At 41.2% G+C, this 23,892-nt stretch overlaps 2 protein-coding genes across 9 annotated transcripts in view; both read right to left on the bottom strand.

Annotated features, from left to right (window-relative positions):
* ikzf1 (IKAROS family zinc finger 1 (Ikaros)) overlaps positions 1-9,430 on the bottom strand; it is a 33,349-nt gene extending 23,919 nt beyond the window's left edge. For all 8 annotated transcript variants that reach the window (XM_040034578.1, XM_040034580.1, XM_040034581.1 and 5 more), the window contains exons 1-3: positions 9,127-9,430; positions 4,669-4,722; positions 4,382-4,495 (exon numbers count right to left, since the gene is read on the bottom strand). In XM_040034578.1, the coding sequence (XP_039890512.1) occupies positions 4,382-4,495; positions 4,669-4,722; positions 9,127-9,415 (457 nt within the window). In that variant the 5' untranslated portion in view covers positions 9,416-9,430. The remainder of the gene's footprint in view (positions 1-4,381; positions 4,496-4,668; positions 4,723-9,126) is intronic.
* A 6,128-nt stretch (positions 9,431-15,558) lies between these two features.
* On the bottom strand, positions 15,559-22,793 carry LOC120735146 (spermatogenesis-associated protein 48). Its single transcript, XM_040034318.1, has 7 exons — positions 21,776-22,793; positions 18,972-19,039; positions 18,421-18,559; positions 17,346-17,413; positions 17,207-17,248; positions 16,812-16,919; positions 15,559-15,610 (listed from the first exon to the last, which is right to left on the bottom strand). The coding sequence occupies exons 1-7, from the start codon at positions 21,815-21,817 to the stop codon at positions 15,559-15,561; spliced, it is 519 nt and encodes a 172-aa protein (XP_039890252.1). The 5' UTR covers positions 21,818-22,793.
* Positions 22,794-23,892: the final 1,099 nt, after the last annotated feature.

Raw genomic sequence — 23,892 nt, 5'->3', positions numbered from 1 at the left:
AGAGTCACTGAGGGGGCATAAATCCCCTAATGTACATTTTCCACAGAGGGAAGAGTGAAACATGAGAACTGAGTAGGATCACGAGATGTTGGTGATCATCCCTTTTCTCATAATCTGACAGTCCATACCCACACTTTTGAAAACAATGTGTTTATTTATTTATTTATTTTATGTCACATGAGAAATAATCTCATCTGTTAAACTGCTGGGCTTATTGGACAGACTTGTATTTTGCTGGGGAGATAAGATAAAAAACACACCAACATGCAAAGAAAGGAAAGAAACAGTTTTGCTGTCTATAAAACACAAAAGTGTGGTTAGAATGCTAAACTGGCCATCATTTATGTTACATAACCAAGTAGGAATTAGGGGCTACACAGCATTCAAAATGTCCTTACAATGCACCACAGATGAGCATGGCATGTAAGTGGGGATTGTTCTGTTATTGTGTTTAGTTTCAGTTACGAGCTCTCTGTTTTTACAGACGTTTACGACTTATTTTAACGACTATTTACGGACATTAAAGAAAAACTATAAAATCTGTTTCACCCTCAGTTTGATCAGTGACTTAAATTAGCTTCAGTCAAATATGTCAACCATTTATCTGTTACTTGTTGCTATCTTTCTGAGTTTTCAAGAATCAGCTGTTTGTTTCACATTATATCAGTTAAAATAACAACTGTCCTTGTTTAAGTAGCTTAACATTGCTGCTATCCACTAGCTATTAGCTAGGCATTTAGCCATTAGCCTGCTCAAACTTGATCTATTAGAACCATTTATTTGTGGGTTTTTATCAAAATTATATAAGACATTTCTCCCTTGTTTTTATCCATCAAACTGTTAACCATTATATTTAGCATTAGCTTTAAGGTCTCCTTCTGGCTACTTTTAACTATAATCATTTGTCCCTTAATTTTAGCTAGCACTTTTGATCATTTATCTGTTACTTTTGGATAACACCATGTAGTTCTATAATTTATCTATTACATTTAGGTAACTAATTGAACTATTAACCACTACCACATATTTTGGTTTATCTGTTGGTTATGGCGTTCCTAATAATGATTCTGTTACTTTTTAAGCTAACCTTTCTGTGACAGCTAACTGTGTAGCAGTTCCAATTTATGTACACTCTCAGCAAGTCATGTTTAGGTTATACAATGTGATACAATTAATTACATTTAAAAAATCAGTGAGATAAAAATAAAAATAATCTACTTCTGCTACTGGAAAAATGTTTGAATTTCATGAATGCAAATGCAGCAATCCAGCAGTTCCCCTGGTAAAGTTAACTCGTCACCGATTTATGGAATGTTGTTGCTAACTGTCTTTACAGATACAAACAGAAATCACAAGCTATGAAGCCATAGTCATCTTTTTTGAAGATTTTACGTTTCATTTATTGCAAAGTGTACGTCTATGAGGTTCTCACTTTAACCACTGAGGGTTTTTTTCTCATTGAAACAAAACATTTACATGACTATGTGTTAGTGTAGCTTAGCTGTAGGGATTTTTTTGAGTTATGAATTTGCATTTGCATATCACAGAACTCGAAAGCAAAACTCCATAAGTGGCTATACCACTTCAATCCTGCTAATTGAATTTATGGTTTTAGCCGCAAAACCTTCAACTGCCACAGCGTAGGATAATTACACTGTTTTTAAATGTCGATAGACATTGTAAAAAGTACATAAATTACGTGCACATTAGCTTTTGAAAGAATTCTCTACCCCCCCAAAAAATACAGAACTGATCCAAGAATAACGCCTTTTCACAGTGAGGCAGGTGTACAATTTCAGGAAATGGTTGATACAAAGCGGGTGGAAAAAAATGTGTTTATCTATTATCATCTAATACACCAGTGAAGCTTTGAGATTATCAACTAGCTGGAGCAGAAGGGAACCATGAACACTGGGCTGACACCCACTTCTCATGGATATGGGGAAGTTGTGACTAAATTGGGAATAGGAAGAAAGCTTTTGCTTTACATCGTGTTTGTCATGAACATCACACATCCTGATTTACTCATTTTGGGAAGCAAGTGTCAGATCACAGTAGACAAACAAAGCAGGTCTCAATAAAATGGTTATAACCTGATACGGATCTACTCCTCACACTACAGGTAAAGAAACAGCACGCCCTGGAGCAGTGACTGGAAAAATAATTAACAAGTAAAATGCTAGAGCTTTAGAAAGGCATAAAAAGAAGAAATAAACTAGCTGCATTGACAAGGATGCATAGCGGGTAGGAAGCAACACAGCACTGTGCTCTGCAGCGTGGAAACACAAGGAGCCACTGGAGGTTCCTGTTACTGAGTTGTGCTGCTCTCACTGCCTGAAAATAACCCTGTGTGCAAAGTAGTGGAACCACAAGTGTTAAACCACGCCAGCAACACACTGAACACAACTTGCAGGAACACCAAAAACAGCCTGCTTTTTGCCCTCACACAGTTTTTTGTTTTTTTTTTCGTTTTTTGTTTTTTTTTTTAAACTCGCCTCCATGCTTTCGGGAACTAAACCGCTCAGTCTCCTTCTCAGTCTCATGTCTCTGACATAGCCGAGGACCTATCTGAATCACTGAAAATGAAAGCGAAATCATTTCACTGGGATGTCGTGAAGGTCATCTTACAGTCTTGTGACTTTAACCGAGTCTCTGGGCTTATGTTCGGTGTAAGAAACACAAGGCAGTAAAAACGTTTCTTTCACGAAATGGTTAAATAGGCGTCACATATTAGCCTCCCTCGTGCGTGTAGTCATACATGTGTAGCTTGTACCACAGCGAATGTGCGCCAACAATGACGTTCCCAGGCTATAAAGACTCACTTGCAACAGGAAATAACCTGGGTTTCGAGGTTTTAAGCTTTCGATACTTTGAGGTCCCATGTCCCACATATAGTCCCCCCTCTTTTTTCACTAAAGAGAACTGAGCAGCACATGATCCTGGGCGATAATTATAACTCATTTGGGCTCTTATCACTGAGGCAGTGATGCATAGATGTACCAGATACTTGCACTTCCCTTCTTTCTTTCTGTCCCTTATATAGACACACACTCGTGCAAAAGGATTGAAAAGAAACTCGCATGCAGAACATAAAGTCATACACCCAGCTGCACCTTCTTTCCCTTCTTTACAGGCTGCCAATGAAAGTCAAACATTTAGATAATGCTCACGACGACCATTTCCCATTTTTTTCGGTTGACTAAGACGTGCATGTGTGATGTAAAACGTGGTTCCACACACATCCTCCGTTACTCGGCTGAACACGTGTTGATTGTTTAGACTCACAGATTCCTGCCTGTGTCGGGTTCAGCACCTGACAGCTCAAAAGTAGGAAAGAGAGAGCCTTTGTGAGTAAGCAGGTGTGCGACCTATGTGGTGCGGTGATGCGCTCTCCGAGCTTGGCCCCGTTCCTGAACTCTTTATCTCCAGGAGTGTTGAAACTGCCTGATGGCAAGTTCTTCTTAGGAAACTCTTACACATCCTATTTCAGTTTCCTCTCACATCTTATTTTTGACTGTGCGCTGCTAATCTTTGCCGTTATCTGGATGTAAGTGGAAAAATACTGATAAGATGGTCAATTTTGAGCCATTCCATTTTGTCTTCTTTTTTTTTTTTTGCATTCTAACTCCTATATGTGATATGTGAAGATTTCAAGTGATTCATTCAATAGGTGAAAGTATGTTTTTGACATTAAAAAGGCACAATACACACAAAACAACTATGCTGTTTGTCCTATGAAAGGTGAATGCTATGTCCGGTTATCTTGCTGTCATATAAAACCGATCAGCCTTTAATGACCAGTAAACATTTCCTGTTTCACAAACCGCCCATGTTAGGAGACTTGAGATAAACATATGTCACTGATGTGAGTCCCCCTTGCATTCTCCATCCTGATTTTCACCATGAGATTCCCTGGCTTGCTGTTTGCAAACTCAAATCAAGGCCACATTAGCTATTCCTTAAGATTCAGCTTATTAATGACGTGCCATGGATCAAAGGGATTTTTTTTTTACCTTTCCTGCCAATGACCTAAATGTGTCTCTTTGCAGCTTTAAATTAATTTTTCCAAGGGATTTGGAACAGCAAATATCTCCCACTGGATGTTCATTTGATTAATTTTATGCTTTTTTTTAACATATATGTCACACTTTTGATCCTTACATTACTTTCACTTATCGCTTTACTCTGATTTGGATGCTTTGGGAATGATACGTCTGACTACTGCTGGGAAGGGCACTGCAGTCGTTTAGGCTTGTTTTTGATTGCCGCTTCATGGGATATATTCAATACATCAACATAATTTTGCTATCACACACTGATTTTTTTACTTTCATTTTAATTCACAGAAGCAGCGGTGACGGTCAGGCTGCGCTTGAGTTACCTTTGTCCCCTCGGTTGTTCTGCTGCTGGGTGGAGCCGGCTGACAGGTCTTCAGGGACAGCCATGGGCTCTTCTGCCTCCTCGGACGCTTCATTGGCAGGGGGACTGTCCCTGTCTGGGGTAGAGACACACACCAGCAAACACCCATCACTCACTACGCAACCCCCGCGACATGACTCATTCAGGGGTAGCAAAATTACCTCTCCGTCCTGTAAGAGCCTGTTTGTGGGCCTATTGTATCTACTTTGTGCATTCTACAGCTCAATCATGCAGTAGGCGAGCTTTTACCTGGCATCTGGGCTATTTCCTGGGCCTCCTCTGTCTCCATGCGGTGCAAGTACTCTAATGGGAGAAAGATAGAGATGTAGGTGCGTGTAAGTTTAATCAAGTGCAGGCGCAGGAAACAACGTTATAAAAAGCTAGAGTGGAGTAAAAGGGTGTACTTCTCGGCGTGACTCCATAACCTCGCTGAGATCGCTCTTGTCACAGCCGCAGATACACCACTCTCCCTCACATTACATTACAAAGAATTACAGACATTTTCATTACAAGTCTGACAGAAAGACGGAGCACGGAGAGCAGCTCGGGCCCCGGCTGATGGGGGCCCTGCCGGTAGCGCGGGGTTGCCGGGGATAGGCTTTCAGACCACATTTGTTATTTATTGTTAATTTCCTGCCACATAATCATCCCAAAATGCAAACTGACTGCCGCAAAATTAAGCAGAAAATTAACTGGCCCCAGGTCACCGGGGATGCGGGTGTTTGCCGTGCCCAGCTGATCGGCGTTCGTGTTCTCTCTAATTTACTGAGCATGCATCGCTGAGCCCGCGGCCTGAGTGCAGACACACGCAAGCCACAATCAGAAACAAAGAGAGGGAGGGAAAAGAGAGAGAAGAAGAAGGAGATGAGAGAAAGGCTGCGAGATGTGCATGGAGAAAAGTAGATGTCTGTGAAAGGGCAAAAAGTCAGAGGAAGGTGCAGAAAAAGAAAAGAGACAGAAAAGCAGGCAGAAGGACCGAGAACTTCTCTTTATTTATTTATTTTTACACTCCCCCCCACCTTTTTTTTTTAGCAAGAAGAGGAAATCGAGTCCAGAAGCGCTCCTCCGGCCAGGGCTGCATATCTGAGGAGTCACCAATGCTCGTGGCCCCATTAATAATGGATGGCCCTCAAGCCTGCAGCAGATGGGCCCGACAGCCTCAGCCCCAGCTCCGCCACTTCAAGAAGCCCTTGGTGGGGCCGCTGCCCAGTCCAAGCAGCCACACAGGGAGAAGTGAAGCTCCCGAAAATAGCGAAACAAACCCAGGGGAGAAGGGGAACCTAGCCCTTCCTGTTTTACTGACAGATGGCTCCACACATTTGGAACAAATAGTGGGAAGCAACGGGGCCGCTCTGTCGCAACGCACAAGATTCTGCGGAGTCAAGTCAGGAGCTCAAAGGCCTGCAAGACACTCAGGATGCAAGTGCGAGAGGAGGGAGAAAGGGTGGCGCGGGGGGGGGGGCATAGGTCACTGGTGCAGATGATTTGTTCAGCATAACACGGTGGTGTTACGTGTTACTGCGCCGAGCGACGACTCGGCAGCGCCGTTCCTCAGCATCTGGAGTTTGCAGGTCGGGGGCAGAGGGAGGTGTATTCTCATGTGCCCTTTTTTTCTGGGCAGATGGTGAGAGGGGAAACACGGATGTGTTGGCGGGGGGGCTTTGACAGAAGTTTAGAAAAAGGAGAGAGAGTTCCTACATTCAGCCACAACCCACTTGCGTAGGCATGTGGAAAGTAAAGTGCATGTAGAATATTCAGGAAATTCTTTTTTTTTTGTTCAGAACACTCATGGCACTTTTTCCTTGTGTTTACCGACAGCTCTGTTTTTACTTTTAGTGCTTCTACTTTAACATACTTTTGGCATTTGGTGATCATCAAGTTAAGACTCAGACTGAAAGTAGAACTTTTTGATAAAAGCCGGAGCATGACTAAAACATTTCCATCTAACTATCCAGACTTATTAATGATTCTCCTTCTCAAATCAGAGTGAAATTATTGTGTGTGTGTGTGTGTGTGTGTGTGTGTGTGTGTGTGTGTGTGTGTGTGTGCGTTGGCGTATGAGTGTCAAAGTGTATGAGTGTACGAACTGGGGGCAGGTGGAATCTTTCAGGCGGTGAAATAGGAGTCAGAGAAAAGACTTCTAACACAGAGCGCAAAGGGGGGACTGGAACAGTTTTGGTCGGAGTACGTCAACTGAGGAGAGGCAGGAAGAGGCTTGTGGGTTGACAGAATTTTCGGTCCTCCTCCTGTGTGTTTGCACGTGCGTGTGCGTGCGTGCGTGTGTGTGTGTTTGGTGGATGGTTGTGGCGGTGTGTCGCTGGGGGTGGGGGTAGCGAGGTGCAAAGCTACACCAGGGAGCAGGGTGGAGATGAGAAACACACGAAACCGTTAACAGATACTGAGGACCACACCAGCAAAGTCTGGATACCCTGGAGAAAGCTGACACAGTGGCGTGTCTGTGTGTGTTTAGATTAATGCACAGTTAAAACAAACTGAAAATATGAAGGATTTTTTTTTAAAGTGACACTTCTTGAGAGTTTCACTTGGAACTTTCTACTGATTAAACATCATAAATATGACTGAAGGCCCAGTATTTTTTAAAACAAGTTTATACTTATAGGTTTTGGCAGCAATTAAATATTTTAAATAAATTAAACTATATCTGCAGATAAACAGCAGTGCTGTGACACGGCTATGTGAATGCAGCTTCATCACACTTCGCCTCACATCAGGAGCCCCACTTTGAGTGATTTCCTACTCATACGCTCCACTCAGACTTTCCACTTTTAACTGAACAGTCTGAGTGACAATTATCGAAAAACAGCTCAAATAATAACGATCCGTCCTGTGAGTTTTGCAATAAGTAACACCGCCGTGGGCGCCTTCTTATCAATAACGAGGAAAAGAGATGATCCCACACTGCCAAGCAACGTGGCGCGCGGACACCTCTGTTCGTGTGTGCACGCAGAGATGCTCATCAGTAATTCATGAAATGTATGGGTGGAAGTGGGCAGATAGTGTTAGCAGATGTGTTCTGGGAGTCTATCATTGGAGGAGGGTGGTGGTGGTGGTGGTGATGGGAGAGCAAAGGTGCACTGAAGAAGAAGTTTCCTTCATTTGCATCTGACACACTTCACTACTCTGCTATTCAGACAGTACAATCATTTTAATAACTGTCTGTCTTCCTCTAACCCCTCCACCCCCCTCCCCCTTTCACACCCCCTCCTACTTCTGTTTCTACTGACAAGAAAGATGATGTATCCGCAGACAGATTTGCAGCACTTTCAGCACTTCTCTTTCCAACTGAGCTATGAAAAAAGCCCTATGTGCGCAGGTACTGAGCTCTGTTTACAAGTTCAGAAATCAAAAATGAGTTTTCTGCTATTTTCTTTGACTTTTCGCGTAGTTTATTTATTATCTTACATTTATTGTTAAAGTAGATAACTGCTTTACATTTGCGGAGAAATATAATTTTTTCTGCTTGACCGTAAACTTGAAATGTGTTAATAAAAAAAAATAGGACACATCAGAGAAAGATGCTTTCCAAGTTTAAAAAAATGTAATTAATGCCAACTTATTTTACGTCCCACAAACGCCACTTTTAAACACACAGTTAATTATAGTTAATAAATAATAATTTAGAGAAGGGTTAAATATATATATTTGAGGAAACTCAGCTTTCTTGGACTTCTGGGGTTTTTTTTAATCGCGTTTAAAAAGAAAAAAAAACCCCGATCATTTCCCCCCCATCTCTTCGGCGGTGAATCTTTCAGTTTTCTGCCTGGGCGTTGATGAGCAACTTTTTCACCTTTGAGCGTCAGCAGCGTGAAAAGTTTCAGCAGTCCTGCCTGTTTTCTTCCCTTCACACAGACGCCTTACCGGCTAACCGAGACTGCGGTTCGATTCTGGACAGGCCGACACAAAGATTAACGGAACGAGAAATGCTCAGAGCGACTGATTTGTGTGTAAACTCGAGCCGCTCGGGAGAGCGCGTTTAGTCGGTGCGTACTGATTTCCTGTTTAAGCAAAAACATGTTCGCATTAGTTTAGGCCCCGGTCAATTTTGCGCTTTCAACAATTTAAAGAAAATTATTTCCTGAAAAAATAAAAGTTTATTTTAAATATCTTAATAAACTTGAGGCACTTTTAAAACAGGGCCCTAAAGTTTACAGAGTGCGCACATCTGTTGCAACAGGTGCCGTAGCCGAAGAGGGAAAAACAGTTAAACGAGTTAAAATGATAACGAGCCCCGAGCCGATCTGTATGAATTCTTAAAGAAAATGTGATTCGGATTTTTATAGAAGTCGAATTAATTGGAAAATAATTTATCCATATTTCCCAAAAGAGAGAGAGAGAAAAAAAGACGCAAGGAAAATGGGGAACATTTCCCTCTACTTCCCTTAAATTACTGCTCGTAGCTTACAGACACAGGCAACGCTTTAAAAACAATATATTTTCCCCGATATATTACTGAAATACAGTCTTGTTATTTAATCCGTTATAAACTCTGTGGCAGAAGAAAATTACGCGCATCAAACGGGACCTTGATGCTGAGGCGCACCTGCACCGAAACTATAAGGAGAGTCTTTTCCAGTCAGGCGCAAATGTCTCCTAAACCATTTCACTGCCATCGAAATCACTTTAGAGGTATTGGCCTAGCCTTTGAGGTGAGAGCCGAGCTGAAATGTGCGGTTGAAGTCACTTTACCTGCTATTCCTTGAGTTTGCAGTATGAAGTTCTTCCAACTCTCCCCGGCTCCATGTGCAGAAGGTCGCAGCGCCGCGGCGGCCCCATGGAGCTGCGCCCTGAGTCCCTCCCCTCTCCACTGCACTTCCTCGTTCCAGCCCAACATGACTATGTCTCTCAGCTCGGCTGAGGCATTTTGCTTGCTTTTATCCACAGTCTGCAGTGGGGAGTCGGGCCACCGAACCCCTGGCACTTGCTTTGTGCCGTGCCAATAAAAGCTGACACCCAGTAGACCATCACTGGCAGCCATGCATGAGATGGGATGAGGCGAGCGAGGAGAGTGGACCATTCATTGTTTATTTATTTCATTCACACCGAAGAAGCTGATTGGGGTTGGGGGAGGTGGGGGGGGGGGGGTAGTGTAGGCTGGAGGGAGGGGGGGGGGGGGTTACTCCTCACTTGCATATTGGACAGCTCCCCTTCTGTCACCTGTTCTGGCACTCTGAAGCAGTCCATGAAATTAACACAAGTGTTTCCCATATAATGAGCTTTTCTTCTTCTTCTATTTAATGTTTCATCCAGTTTGCTTCCCCCATCCCCCCACCCCCACCTCTCTGTGCTACCTCTAGCGTCATAGCCTCCTGTCCTGTACCTTAACACAGCACGAATGCAGCGTACACAATCAGGATTACGTCTGAGCCTGAGCAAACAGTTGCATCTCTTAACATTAGCCTCCTTTATTACTTCCTGTTTTAAAATACGTGTACAGTAAGTGCATCCTCTCTCAGTCCTGCAGCAGATCATCATTCAGATATGCATTAATTTACTGAAATGTGGTTTTCCCTCTGGTTTCATGAGCAGGAATCTACAAACCAACACTGGGCCACCGGCTCCAAGTGTATCAGATGTGTTAGTTTCAGATGCTGCCACTGCTACCAGCATTCACATTAAAGTCAATCATCTCAGTTCCAACGCGGCGACAGCTCACATGCTCTCAAAGTCGAGCTATCACATCTTACAGTACGGCGATAACACACACGCAACTGCTGCCCGGTGACAGCCGCACACACCATTATACAACACTGTACTTCTAAGAGGCTTTCTGGCCTACAGTTTGTTTTATTGCTAACCTGTGTGGCAGCTTCTAAAGCAGCCCTATAGGTGACTCCTGAGCGGACTGCCCACATATGGTGTCTGAATTTGTTCAAATAAATATACATTTTGGACTGAAAATGAAGAAAATTCCAAATAAAACAGGAATTGTACACCACCGTCGACTTTAAAACTCAATTTGAGATATGTCCCGTCACTAGTATCTCATGGTGGAGCTTGTAATGTAGTTCAGTTTGAACCCCTGCTTGATCAGCTGTGTTTACATATATAAATGAACCTAACGGATTAGGTTGGACGAGTTTGCACTTCATTTTACAGAATATGTGATAGTTTATACTCCACTATTTTCTCTTTCTCCTTGTGGCTGTTTTTTCCCAGTGTCCCACAAGCCCCAAAGAGGGCTCTTATCTCAGGAGAGGCCGTGTGGCTGGATTGCTGAGTCACCTTTTGCGGGAGGCTGCCCTTATCTCCTAAGAAACACAGCATTCAGTTGGTTGCAAAAGGAGGAACTTTGGTGCAGGAGCAATGCGGCCTGCTGTGTCTTCATGGCCATAATATGGATTGCAGCAATGCTCGCTGACTTCCTCATAGCCTCACAGTCGGTGCTGCTTTTTTTCTTCTGTAAGGTCCGTTTTAACGCATGACATGCAAAGGTGTGAACACGCTGCAGGATGGGTTAACTCCAGAAGTCGCGCAAAGGGAAGGCTGGGACGGAAAATGTGACTCAGCGCTACTGGCGACCTCGAAAATGTCGGTTCATGGCTGTGATCGCCTGCGATAAGAGATGCTGTCCCGTTCAGTGACAAAGCAGCTTCACTTCAGCCGAAATTTTAGAGAAGTACCAACAGAAGTGGGATCAATATTCAGATCTTCCCTCTAATGCCTGACTTGTTCAATTCTTACTGGTCGTTTGGAAATGCTCTCAAACTTCAAGGTTTTATAAGGTTATTATAACTCTGTAGCATCGAAAATGACACATGCGACGTGCATGGAGTGTGACTCAAACTGCACAGAACCCTTTGCTCTCTCAGGTTAATCCACAATCTGACGCAAGCCATGTTGTTGTAATTAATATCATTATCTAGCAAGCCTCAAAACATCATCAGGCAATGTAGCCGGCTGACTAACATACAATAGGCTGCGGACGGTTCTTATTTCATGGATCTTTAAGCAGTATTCACTGTTTCACATTTGGAAGCATGAGCAGCATGTAACCCTTAATTGGTTTCAACACCTTAATAAGTCAAAGACGTTCAAGACCGATAATCACATTAAATAGTCCAATTTATCTAAAAAGTCAATTGCAAAGTGAAAAACTCTCTTTCTTTAGGAATGCATTATGCTGCGAGGATGTCAGAGTAAATTAAATTCCCCTCTGCACACTAAAGCATCAATTTCCTTATGGTAATTATCTGCTGGAATAGACGTGTCACTAGAAGGAGTCAGGCATGCTTGACATTTAGCCTTTTTATGGAGCGGCGATGAGTAAAAATTAAGATGAGGAAAAGGAAATTAATCTGCAGCCCGGGCAAGCATTGAGAGATCCTGGAGGATAGTGGCTGAATCAATCATGGTGTTTGTGAGCCTGTTTTGAAAAGGAGCCGGTGATGAGATTCAGACCACAGGCTGGAAAATCTAAGCTGGAGGAGGAGGAGGAGGTTTTTAGCAAATAGAGTTATGATTGCTATGAGAAGTCTTACGTAGCCCTGTTGGTCTTAAACACAAAGTAAATTGGGTGCTATACAGAGAGGCCGTCTCACTCTCAAGATTATTACCACTGTCGTGTTGTACGCTGAATATGTATTGTACCACCAGGTGAAATAAATACTGGAAACATGGCTGCAGACAGCCACATTATTAGGGGTTAAATAGTGAGCTTTAAAAGGTGCCGTTGTCCTCTGCAATTTCATGCATTTGTACGCTAAGCTAAGCAGTTAAGAGAGTTCTGCTATCTAACTGTGCAAGAAAGCCAAGGAGTTAATTGCCTAACATGTTCCTCAACTTTCTAGTGTCTTTCAAAAGTCATAAAATTAATGCAAAACAACAGTAATTACAACTGAAAAGGCTCGCTTTAACAAAACTAACAGCTGTTTTTTTAGCATAAGTTGTTTAGCATAATAATCTGTGGCTGTTAGACATCAATCACCAACAGAGCCGTGAGCTGATATCGTGCCAAAAGGAAGGGTGCTGCCTCTAGATTCACTGGAGTCGCAGCAGCATAAAGGAAAAGGGATAAATCTTAACCTTTCCATGCACATAATTCACTTTACTTACCAATTTTCTCAGCGATGCATTAACTGGTAACATCTTTTAAAAAGAGAGAGAGAGAGATTGCACTTACTGCACTTAATAATGCTCTGTTACTTTGACAACTATGGTGGAAGTTGTGCAGTTCTTCGTATGTGATGGGTTTGATGGAGAGCTGATATCATATTTCTCGCTGTGTAAAGACTGCTTTGGACAAATATCAGCATGAAACAGGACCGATGGAGTTCAAAGGCAGTTTAGGGTCATTAAACAAGACACAATGGATGATATTTGCAGACTTGCCTACATTTCTTTTCAGTCTATATTTGGGAGTCAAATGTGTCTGTCCAGAGGTCAGGGGCCTACGTGTGAGGGTAATGTTTTTTTCATGCTTTCGCTTGGGCCAGCGAGCTGCTGGTGTTCTGTGGTGAGGTTAGCAGCATTAAAGCAATAAGTAACTTTTGCCTCCAAAGTCTTCATGTCAAAAATTAGGACTTTCTAGGCTTCTAGGTTTAAAAACGTTTTTTTTTTTTTTGATTATTTTTAATTTAAATCTCTTTTGAGTGCCCTCACTTTTGGAAGTGCAATAATAAATAGCTAAATAAAACACAAATGACACTAAATATACAATAATTAAAAAGAAAAGATGCATGTATTAGTGATCACACAACCCAAAGTCCTCACATGTATCAACTTTGTGCTTAAGTACAAAATCCTCATGAAATGTAAATCTAAACAAAGTATAGATGAAGAGGAACAGGAAAACCATCTCATCCCTATTTCCTGTCTAAGCGTCAAGCTGCACTAACCGCAGACATAAAGCTATTGCTGCCAGGCACATCATAATAATGTCAATGTGCGTTACAGTCGCATCTACAGAAATGTAAGCGATGTATATACTGAAGCCCACAGACAGCATTTTGAATGCAGATTAGCCTGTTTAGTCATAATGGATCTGTAAAGCTGCCGTAATTTGTATACTGTTAAAAACGTAATGATAGCGCTAAAAATCCTGACTTTCCTCAATATTTCGCCCCTCTCTTTGCCCTTCATGACAGACGCACACACACACATATATGGAGTAAACGAGCAAGCAAGCGAGTCAGTGAGAGAGAGCAAATATTTAAGAGGACAATGCAACGCACTCACTACCCAGAGTTAGAAAACCACTCATCTAAATCAGGGAAATTATGATAATGGGGCATCTCATTATTCTTTAACTCACTCTGAATAACTCACTGACATCACATCATCGTAGATGTATTCATATAAACAGATTGGATGGCGTGAATAGGAAGCTGACACCTTCGAGCCCTCTCTCATCTCGTTTGTCTAAAGTCTTGCTGTGGCGCTCGTGCACCAGACAGGAAGCACGGGTCTCAAGAAGGGGTTGCAGGGAGCCACGGCGGTCACCGTTCTGGACAGGGGCGCTGTGTGCCTGAAAACAGAAGTTCCAAATTCTTCGAATGCTCTGTGAAAAGATGTAATGATATCTGTGAGTCACTGAATTACACGTTGTTTTAGATGACGCAAAAATCTAAGAACCTAACGCTAATCTTTGTAGTGAAACACCGAGCAGCTAAGGCTGCTGCAGACTGACAGAAAAAAAAAACCCTCAGGCACTTCTGTTATGAGTGAGCGTTAGTAAGCAAAAATCCCGGGGATGTCTGACCGTTGTAGCAGACAGTTAATCAATCCAAGAGCTTGTCTTTTTTTTCTGTTTTGGGGGGAAAAAATGGGAGGCCAAGCCTAATCAGCAGAGGAAACAGATCGCAGGGGGGTGTCAGGCACCAGGAAAATGGATCTGGGTTGTGAAAAACCACCATTACCACGAGCTGCTCTGGATTCAGCCATCTGGAGATGCCTGCTCCAAAAGCCGGTAAAGTTCGCTAAACTGGGGCCCAACTAGGAAACAGGTTTGCACATCCTTAACAGACAGCCAACACTCCCAGAGTGGAGCCATGTTTGCTCTGCACAGTTAAGGGGCTCACTCGTGTCAACGCACATATTTTCAGTGTTGCACTGGGAATTAAACACCTTAAGATTTCCTTTTTAAATAAACCTTTTCAGTTTCTTTTGATGAAATTTGCTCAATTTTAGAAAATCATCGGTGAAATCCTCCCCTACAACACATATAACATCTCTCAAATTCCTACCTGTCTGTCTTTAGGAATGACGGCCGTTGTTTTTAATCTGTTTTTTAACATTTCCAATTACTGAAGCCTTTTCCAGCTGACCATTAACCTGCACCTCACCTGCCCACTCATGCAAAAAACAAGGTATACTAAGCTTTTAAGCAATGCCACTCAAATATGTACAGCACCCAAAAAAAGATAAAGTTCAACAACAAATCAAATTAAAAAGTAGGAGCATTAGAAAACAGTGATTATTCAGGATTTATATTATTTCTCTTAGCTGTTTTGTTGACACTGTTTTTATCTTGTCTGCCCATTTCCCTAAAACAGTGTCCGCTCTTTTAGTTTTACTAATTTCATGCTCTTTGGTTTATTTTTCTCCAGACTGCACGCATGTTTATGCATATTTTTTGCATTTTGCTTGGCTCTGTGGTGTAGTGGTTAACACGTGCACCCCACATCTAAAAGGTCCCCAGTTTGACTCTTAGGGGTGATACAAACTTAACCTCAGGAGTTAGTGTGCGCCCAGTGCCAACTCTGGCTACACTTTGATATATAAGGTAAGCTGAAAGTATTGTCATTTGTGTGTATTTCTGCCACTGTGGCGAGTTGTAGTCACATTTTCATAGACACCAGTAAATAATGGGCACCTGTATGGTGAAGTTAAGAGTGCAACCTCATGTCTATGGATTGCATTAGACCGCCCTCTAGTGGAGAATTGTGATGTTTGCTTTTTTTGTCTAACTGGATAAAATGCTGGGAGAAAGAAATATCAAGGTGTGCAAAATAGTAAAATGATAAACTCAATCATCCCACAAATTTATGACTTACTTATTTCACAAGATGACAAGATAAACAATACAGACGATATATTATATACTTTTTAAATGTCATATTTTATAGGACATAATCAGTTAGCAATAACAACGGAAGTCTGTTATCAGAGTTTCATTTAGACTCACCCAGATGAGCTTGCAGAAGTTGCAGCAGAGCCAGGGATGGTGGTTCGGCTGGCACAAGGAAAAGATATTACAGACACTGTATCTTGTAAATTTGACACAGTGAGACAAAAAAAACACACAATTTTTTACACCTGACATGTAAAAAAATTGTGAAAAATACTTTGTGCTTAACAAACAGTTCTAGAAAAACCACAATGAATGTAAGTGTGTGTGTGTGTGTGTGTGTGTGTGTGTGTGTGTGTGTGTGTGTGTGTGTGTACTGGGTGCAGTTTTCTGAGAGGGATAGAAGGCATTCAACCCATCAGGTCTGCATGTTTTTGCTTCTGGTTTATTTTTGTTTTATCCTGAATGAGGACGACCACCACCTGCCACCTCGCCATACTGATCTTTAGTGCTTAAAGTTGAGATTTCAACAACAAAATCAGAAAACAGACTGACAGCATGACTATCTCGGTCCTGTTTCCAAGCTACCTTGATCCTTGCATCACTTTTCAGCACTCTACAAAGCCCCAACAGGCTGTTTCAGCCTGGAAACAATACAGGAAGCTAAAAAAAAGAGCAAAATAAAAGCATTCAGAGCAGCAGATAAAAAAATAAAACCGTAGACACTTCTAAATGTCAGCACCATGGACATGACTGATCATTTAGATTAGAATTCCCTACAAGGTGAAATCTGGTGAGATCTGGAATGTCTTATTTCCACTTGTTGAACTGCAGCCTGCAAAAAATGTGACGCTCCCTGCTTGTTGGCTTTCCAACTGATGGTCAGCAACGATTCCACAGAGGAGCCACACTTAGACTTGGAAAAAAAAATCAATCTTGAATAACAAGTTAGGACTTGCTCTCCTCCCTGTCTGTGCGGACATTTTAACAGATGATGGCTAAAGGCGGGCAGAGTGCTGCAGATGACTCGCTGCCGGGAAAGCAGAGAACAAAGCAAACACCTGTCAACAAGGTGGACGTTTTTTTCAGCCTGGCCAATAGGAATACACTTGTGCAAATTGACTAACTATGTTTGAAATAAACCAATTAAAATGCTCTAGTGGTTATTTGTTGAAGCTTCAGACTTGTTTAGATGAAGTTCATAATTATTCTAAAAGTGTCATACTGGTCCATCGATAAATAAGAAACACACTAACAGGCTTCACAGTCTAAGTCCACTTTGTTTTAAGAATAATTTCCATTAAAAAAACCTCTGCTTTTTTCCACATGCCGCGCTCTTTATGTGTACAATGACAGTGAGTCTCACCGTGCTGTCGGCATGCATGGAGGAACGACGCTCCTCTTTACTGTCAGTGGCTGGAAGCCTTCATCCATGTTGTCAATGTTATCCATGTTCTCAGAGCCGACGGTGCCACTGCACATACACGAGAGCCCACTCAGTAATGAACGCGAAGGTCAGTGCTCAGAGAAAATATGCAGAGTAGCTGGATTCAAACAAAATACTGCGCCGCTAAGAAAATAGCAGAATCAAAACATGATCACCTAAAACATTTTCTGTTTAAAGTTGCTCAGTGTTTCATGGTAGCAGCAGGTTAAAGACATCATGCAGCAGAATAAATGTGGCAGGTATTAAAGAGCTAAAGGACCCCAAGATTTTGTACAGTACTCTGTGTGGTGGCAGCTCAAACATAAAATACTCACGTGTAAAGAGGGATCTGACCTGATCTTGGATATGTACTGCAGCTGAACAAACCAAAAAAACAGGAAGGTGTGTGACAAATTTGCATCATAAAAGGGACTAAAAGAGAAAATGAGCTCCCACTGATGAACGAAATCTTACAAAGATATTGGTTTTTTGGCATCATTCCTCAGTCGAAGCTGTCGCCTGTTCCACTCAGCTCCTACAGACTTAGAAAGAACGGAAACAATCACCGCTTCATCACAATTTACCGATCTACAGATCACCTTTATTTTAACACTATAGGTACAACACATGTGCAGCAGTGTTTATGTTTTAACCCCTAAACTAAAGCATCAAACACTAAAATCTTTACCGCACTCATGTGAAGCAAGGATAGGCCTGCGAGTATTTTTCTTATTCTAACTGATCCCACAAAAAGACTAACGATGGGGTTTTCAGCTACTGTGAAACAGCAGTCCAATGTGAGACTGGCTCAAAAATAAACTGGAGTGCATGTGTTCACTGTAATGAAGGAACATGTTACCCCAGTGCTACAGTGTGGCTCACCAGGGTGTGTTCAGTCATGTTTGCTGGCAGGGGTGCTACACAAACTGGATCAATGCGGTGGGAAAAAAGAAAATGCACACACACACACACACACACACACACACATATATATATATATACAGTCAAAACACTGCAGAGAAAGTGAGACACAGCGAGGGAGTTTTTCTGTTCCTTTGGATGTCATGTTTTATAGGATGTAAAAAACCTGAAATGTCAGAAATTTGGGGCATGCTATAAAATTAATTTGTTAGTTCAAGTAGCTGCTGGATGTAGCAGCATCCACGGCATCAATGCCAGACAGGAGAACCAGATTTATTTTGGCCTTTTCACGTAAAGGAGAGAAATACAGAAATATTAAGCTGCATATCTGCTTCTTTCAGTCTCCCTGCTGCACACACTGTATGCCAAAAGGTCAAGACTGACAGGTAATGAACTGCATTTCTTCATCACATTTATCACTTTTATTAAAACCAAATACAAAATATTAGCACACCTATGCATGGGTTATTATGAAAATTGCCTTTGAGAAACAATAACCATCCAAAAATCCAATTTCCCTCAGTTGTGTGAATGATCTAAACCCCCAGAAGCCCTCTGCTGGGGCCAAGAAAACAGAGCTCATGCCTCGGCAGTGTTTGCCAACATGCAAACACTCTCCATGGCTCACCTGCCACAGCTGAGGTCGGCTGTTGTAGCGCCTCAATGAGGCACGCTCACTCACTGGGTCTGCCAGTTTCTCCAGGGTTGCTTCTGGTGCCTTCAAGTGCCGCGGTACCTTTGCAATCCATCCAGCGTCCTCATAACTCCTGCAGAGAAATTAGGACTTCTGGCCATTAGACACGTGGACCGAGTGCCTTGAGTGCAATTGATTAACTTGATTCCCGAAAGTTATTTGCTTTCATTTGAATTCTTAACCAGCCTCCTTCGTTGCACAAAATATATTAGACAGCTTATTAACTGGGGAGCCGATTCTTCCCCGAGGCTTTAAGCAAGGCTACAGTTCATCTGCATGATTTCATTAAAGAGTAATTAACACAACAAGAGGACGCATTGTTCCCTGATGACATCAACGGAGCACAAAATCAAACCTATTCCCCCCCGATAACCCTCAAAGCAACCACATCGTGTGTGGACTTTGCATATCAGCAATCAGGAGGTAAGCTTTGTTCAATGTTATTGTTATTGAAAGGAGCCAATTAAAGGTGCCTGTGTTCTGACCTCTGTGTTGCAGAAGTGTATCTGAAGTGTCGAACTGCCGGTGAGATATCTGGCCCGACTCCTGGATCCTTAAAAAGCAATATCAGAAGATTTATCAGTGTCGTGTTCAACTGGAAATCATGAGGCTCACGTATGTATTTTTAACACATCTAATGATGAGTGTAGGTTTTATTTTTTTACCTGTTATTATTAATATAATTATACTCAACAGTATTGAAAACCATTATTTTAAAAAACGCTATTAAAAACCATAATTTCTCACTTAAATTCTCACCTGGCATCAGACCATTAATTAGCGATGGCACCAGCCAAATGATCTTTCAAATTACCCCTGATAAATGCAGAAAATCTGACACAATCTGTGAAAATTCATCTGAGCTCAGATTCATCAAGTAAACATAAATGGATAATGAGGCTCATCCTACGGGGGTCAATGACGTCTGAATCAAAATTTATGGAAATCCATCCAGTAGTGCTCGAGATCTTTCAGTCGTGACCAACAAACAGGCTGTAATTACCACCCCTAAAGCTGAGTGTGCCTAAAAGCACAAAATATCAGGATGTTCTCTTAATGACTAATGCAAAACAAAGACACACAAATTCCTATATTCACTCCAAAGTGCATCCGAGTGAGTCAATCGCAGTATTTGACGTTTTTACACATCAGCGGGCAGCATTCAGATTCTATTGGTTTTGCAGCTTTGTGCATAAAAGAACAAGGCGTGTTGACACAATGCTGAAAACACAGCAAAACCAGAGGAATAGCAAATGCAAAGCAAAAGTAAACTGGCTTTTCCTCCTTTAGTTAAAGAGGGAGATGAAATAAGAGTATAACGTAGACTCCACCAAAAAAACATTCTAGCTACCACCTAATTCAGAGCCAACTAATTTTGGTCACATGTGTAGAAATAGGACAACATCCTTCTCTCTACAAAGAATGGTGGCTGCCTGGTGACCACATTAAATTATTTTACATGCAACTTGTGGTGACCAAATGATTGCTCAGAGCTTGAGGCCGTTGCACACTCATGACAACTTTTGATTGCAAGGCGATTGCAAAGATCACCAGACAGAAGGCAACCTCTGTTATCAGTCTGCACGGGCACAACTCCTGTTGGAAGGTTGCAAATATAACAGTTAAATATAAATTTCTGTTCATTGTGTATTTATTTCCATGCAGACACTATAAGCTATGTTATGTCAAATGTTTATTACACTTAATTTCTGTGTTATCAGAAACAGACTGCATGTAACTGCCAACGTCACCCCACTCTATCACAGACTGATAACGGACTGGCTCATCTTATGTCAACATTTATGGAAAGTGTGATATGGCAGAAGTGAGATAAGTTTATCTTATTGGATAAAACAGATACTGACAAAGTTTAACTCTGAGGACCTAACTTGCAACACCTGTTGTACTACTCAGCATATCACAAAATGTAAAAAATAAATAAAAATGCAATAACATCGAATAATGAGGGAAGTCTTTTGATAATATTGTATCTTGAACTTTCTCGTGAGTCCCAGCTTCCAGTATAAAGGACTGTTTGAACTAATTATAGCATATATATATCACTTTAGCTAGTAGAAGTATATGGAGGATGTTACATTACTATATTTGCAAAAGGAAAAAAAACTAGCACAATGCAGTACAGGAGAGGAAAGAAGACTGAAAGGCTTATCGTGGTGGATTCAGCTCTGGCTGACTGCTGATCAGCTGGTTGGGATGTCTGCAGTGTTGCAAAAGCCTGTGTTCCCAATAGAGAAGTTGCAGCGTGCCCTCTTGTGGACATCAGGGTGTTTCTATCATCGTCTGCTGTAAACTGACTTAGATCACCAAATAACTAATAAGCCAATATCAGTTGTTTGCCGATCTAAGCAGATAACGTCAGCTGTATGGAATCTGCTGTCTGATATAATTATTTTTTTACTCATCCTGCAGTATTTTCTGCGCTGTTCCAATTATTTTGTTGTAGATATCAGGGATCGTATTGAAAACTAATATGTGAATATGTGTGACCTTGAGCGTTGCTGCTAGCAGATACATAAAAGAGAAGATGACTCAATAAAACATTGATAAAACACTATCATCATGAATCTGTCACCCTGGAGCTTTTTATATTCTGGCCATCAATCACTGCACTGCCAGAAAAGAGTTGAGAAGGTCCATTGATTTCACTGCGCATGTGTTAACTTCCATACTAAAAATGTATTATCACCACTGTAATCCTGAACTTCACACTACTTAAATACAGGCTTTAATCAAGTCTCTATTCACTGAACAAAATACCTATCTGCAATAACTGAGCACTGCGAGACCTTTCTTAAACAACAATAATGTGTGTCAAGGTAATTATGGACGTTTCAATTAGCAGTTTCAGAAACAAAATAATAAAGCAAGGTTATGTCCTCAAAGTGAAAACCTGCCCACATAATAAGCAGTATTATGTGAGGTGTGATGAGACTGTAAGTGAGGTACGCATTTCTGATTTAATACTTAATATGTGCTTGTGTTATAATAGGAAAGTGATTAATACAGCAGTTGTGATGAAGTGTAATGATAGTAAGCAAGCCAACAGCATTAGTTCAACTAAAATGTTTCCAGCGTCTGCACTGTAGTAAGATTTAGTATATAAATCAACAAAACTTTAATGTGCTCAGAGGAAAAACTGAAGAGGGAAAACTGATGAATTGTTAATGTGTGAAGTCTTTCATTTCTCATTTGGGCAAAAACAAGCAAATTGAAGATGTCACACAGTCGCACTTCAGTACAGAAACCAGTTCAGTCAGTCATCACTCACCTGATTTCCAGGATGTGTATCAGGCAGATTGTTACTGATCATCACTGTTGCTGGTGTCCTCAGTGACTGAGGTTGAATTTTAACAAGATCACTTGAACCTTAGGATGACACAACAACAATACATTCTCTGACAAATTGTGAACTATAACTATGCACAGCAGTATCTGCCCTCAAGGTCAAATTACCCTGCAAGAAGGCCCCGGAGCAACAAACAGCCATGGTCCCTGCTGACCAGCTCCCAGTCTGGATGTGTATGGATGTTGTGCCTCTAATTACCCATCAGGCACAGAGCACACAACAGACTACAAATGCCAGCTTAAGCTTAATTATACAGTATTTAGCCTGGAGATGTACATACCAACTAGCTATTACCAATGCTCTTTAGTAGCTGCTCCAGGTATTTTATGTTTTGGGTTGTTGTAATAATTTAATTGCAGAATAACTTTTATATATGTTATAAAACCATATTATGACATGAAATGAGCTGAGCTGTTGTTTCAAAAGCTAGCTCTGGCAGTTAGCACTGCTAGCAGTTTTAAGTCCGTTAGTAAACAAAAGGCTTTCATTAATATTTGCATATTTACTGTAAAAATGTAATGGGAGCTTAAATGTCAAAAAGAGAGAGAGTGAATAAAACAAATTTAACTTACAGTGGAAAGTACTGCGCTAAGAAAATGATGAGCCAAGCAATATTTGTTTAGAGCTAGCCAATGCTAGCTAAAAAAAAAAAAAAGCAGCAATATTTAGCTTAAAGTAATGTAATGTTTAATATTTTATAAAACAAAAAGCTTACTAGCTAATAATTTTTAGGGTAACAATAGATACTTCTGCCTTTAGAGCTGCCTAAATTGTTCCGGCACAGATTGAGCAAGGTGCTGGGAACATTATTGATGGCCATGTTGACAGTTGCTGCAGATTTGTTAGCTGCACATCACTGATGTGAATCTCCCCAAAAGTGCTCTATTCGCCTGAGATCTGGTGACTATTGAGACCATTTGTCTACAGTAAACTCAATGTCATGTTCAAAGAACCAGTTCAAGATTATCTGAGCTTTGGGACAAGGCACATTATCATGCTAGAGCAGCCATCATAAGACGAGTCGTATTAGTTGTAAAGAGATGAGCATGATCAGCAACAATCCTCACGTAAAGGGGCACTAAGTCTGCCAAGAAACACCAGCAGCCTGAGCTGTTGATACAAAATGTAGGGATCCATGCTTTCATGGCATTTACCACGAGTTCTTATTCACTAAGTGTCCTAGTCTGACAACAGTTAGATCAACTTTGACGTTAAATTTCACCAACAGCAGCAAACACAGCAGCTCTTATCGACAGAAAAGGTCAAGATATCCTCAACAATTCACCTCAGTATCACTATCACTGTACAGAAGCTTCACTCACTCATCAGTTGGCATTGGACCCATTCAGAGAGTGTTAAAGCCTCCTCCAGAGTAAATAAAAGTAGACACTTCTCTGACAGCTGAGGAAAACAGTGGACTAACAGGAAACACTCACAACAAATGAACAGTAGTTAACTCAGGGGTAAAAACGTAACACTGAATATTTTATTCATGCATAGCCCTTTTTTAAATGAGTAATTTATTGCTAAGTGTTTATATTGTTTTAATGTGCCATAATATAGTGTGTCCAAAAATATCTTTTACACAAACAGTCACGCACAACAGCTGGCTATGGCTTGTAACAGGATGCAGTATAATGTTGTTGATTACTCTTGGCTGACTAAACTGTGAAAGGTATAATTTAAAAAAAAGACATAGTTTAAAGAAATAAAACATATTTGTTCTGCAGTGGCCACCATAGTTTGGATTATGCGCTTGAATTGGGAGGAGAAAGAAAACAAAATTCAGTTGACTGCAATCTACTGCCATCTAGTGGTAAGATTTTACACACTGTAACTTAACGAATTTTTGTTAAGAATACTCCAATATATTTGTTTTTTTCAGTTTCGCTGTAAAACTTGCAATTTTTTTTCTGAAATACTCATACCAGCCTGTCAGACACCAATAAATCACCTTTCTCTCCTATGCTCAGTTTCAATTTAAAGCTACACAAACGCGCTTCTATGTTTTTTAGATGTAATTACACAATAATCAATGT

Source organism: Simochromis diagramma, unplaced genomic scaffold (genome assembly GCF_900408965.1).
Source record: "Simochromis diagramma unplaced genomic scaffold, fSimDia1.1 OVJJ01000481.1, whole genome shotgun sequence".
NCBI classification, from domain to species: domain Eukaryota; kingdom Metazoa; phylum Chordata; class Actinopteri; order Cichliformes; family Cichlidae; genus Simochromis; species Simochromis diagramma.
This window is presented reverse-complemented; position numbering and strand designations above follow the sequence as displayed.

What these genes read in the sequence shown, in the direction of transcription:
- LOC120735146 (XM_040034318.1), bottom strand. Translation starts at nt 21,817, where the DNA reads ATGATCAGTAACAATCTGCCTGATACACATCCTGGAAATCAG. An exon ending in TACACTTCTGCAACACAGAG is followed by an intron (nt 18,560 to 18,971) that starts GTCAGAACACAG and finishes ATTTCTCTGCAG; the next exon opens with GAGTTATGAGGACGCTGGAT. An exon ending in CCATGCATGCCGACAGCACG is followed by an intron (nt 15,611 to 16,811) that starts GTGAGACTCACT and finishes TCCTTGTGCCAG; the next exon opens with CCGAACCACCATCCCTGGCT.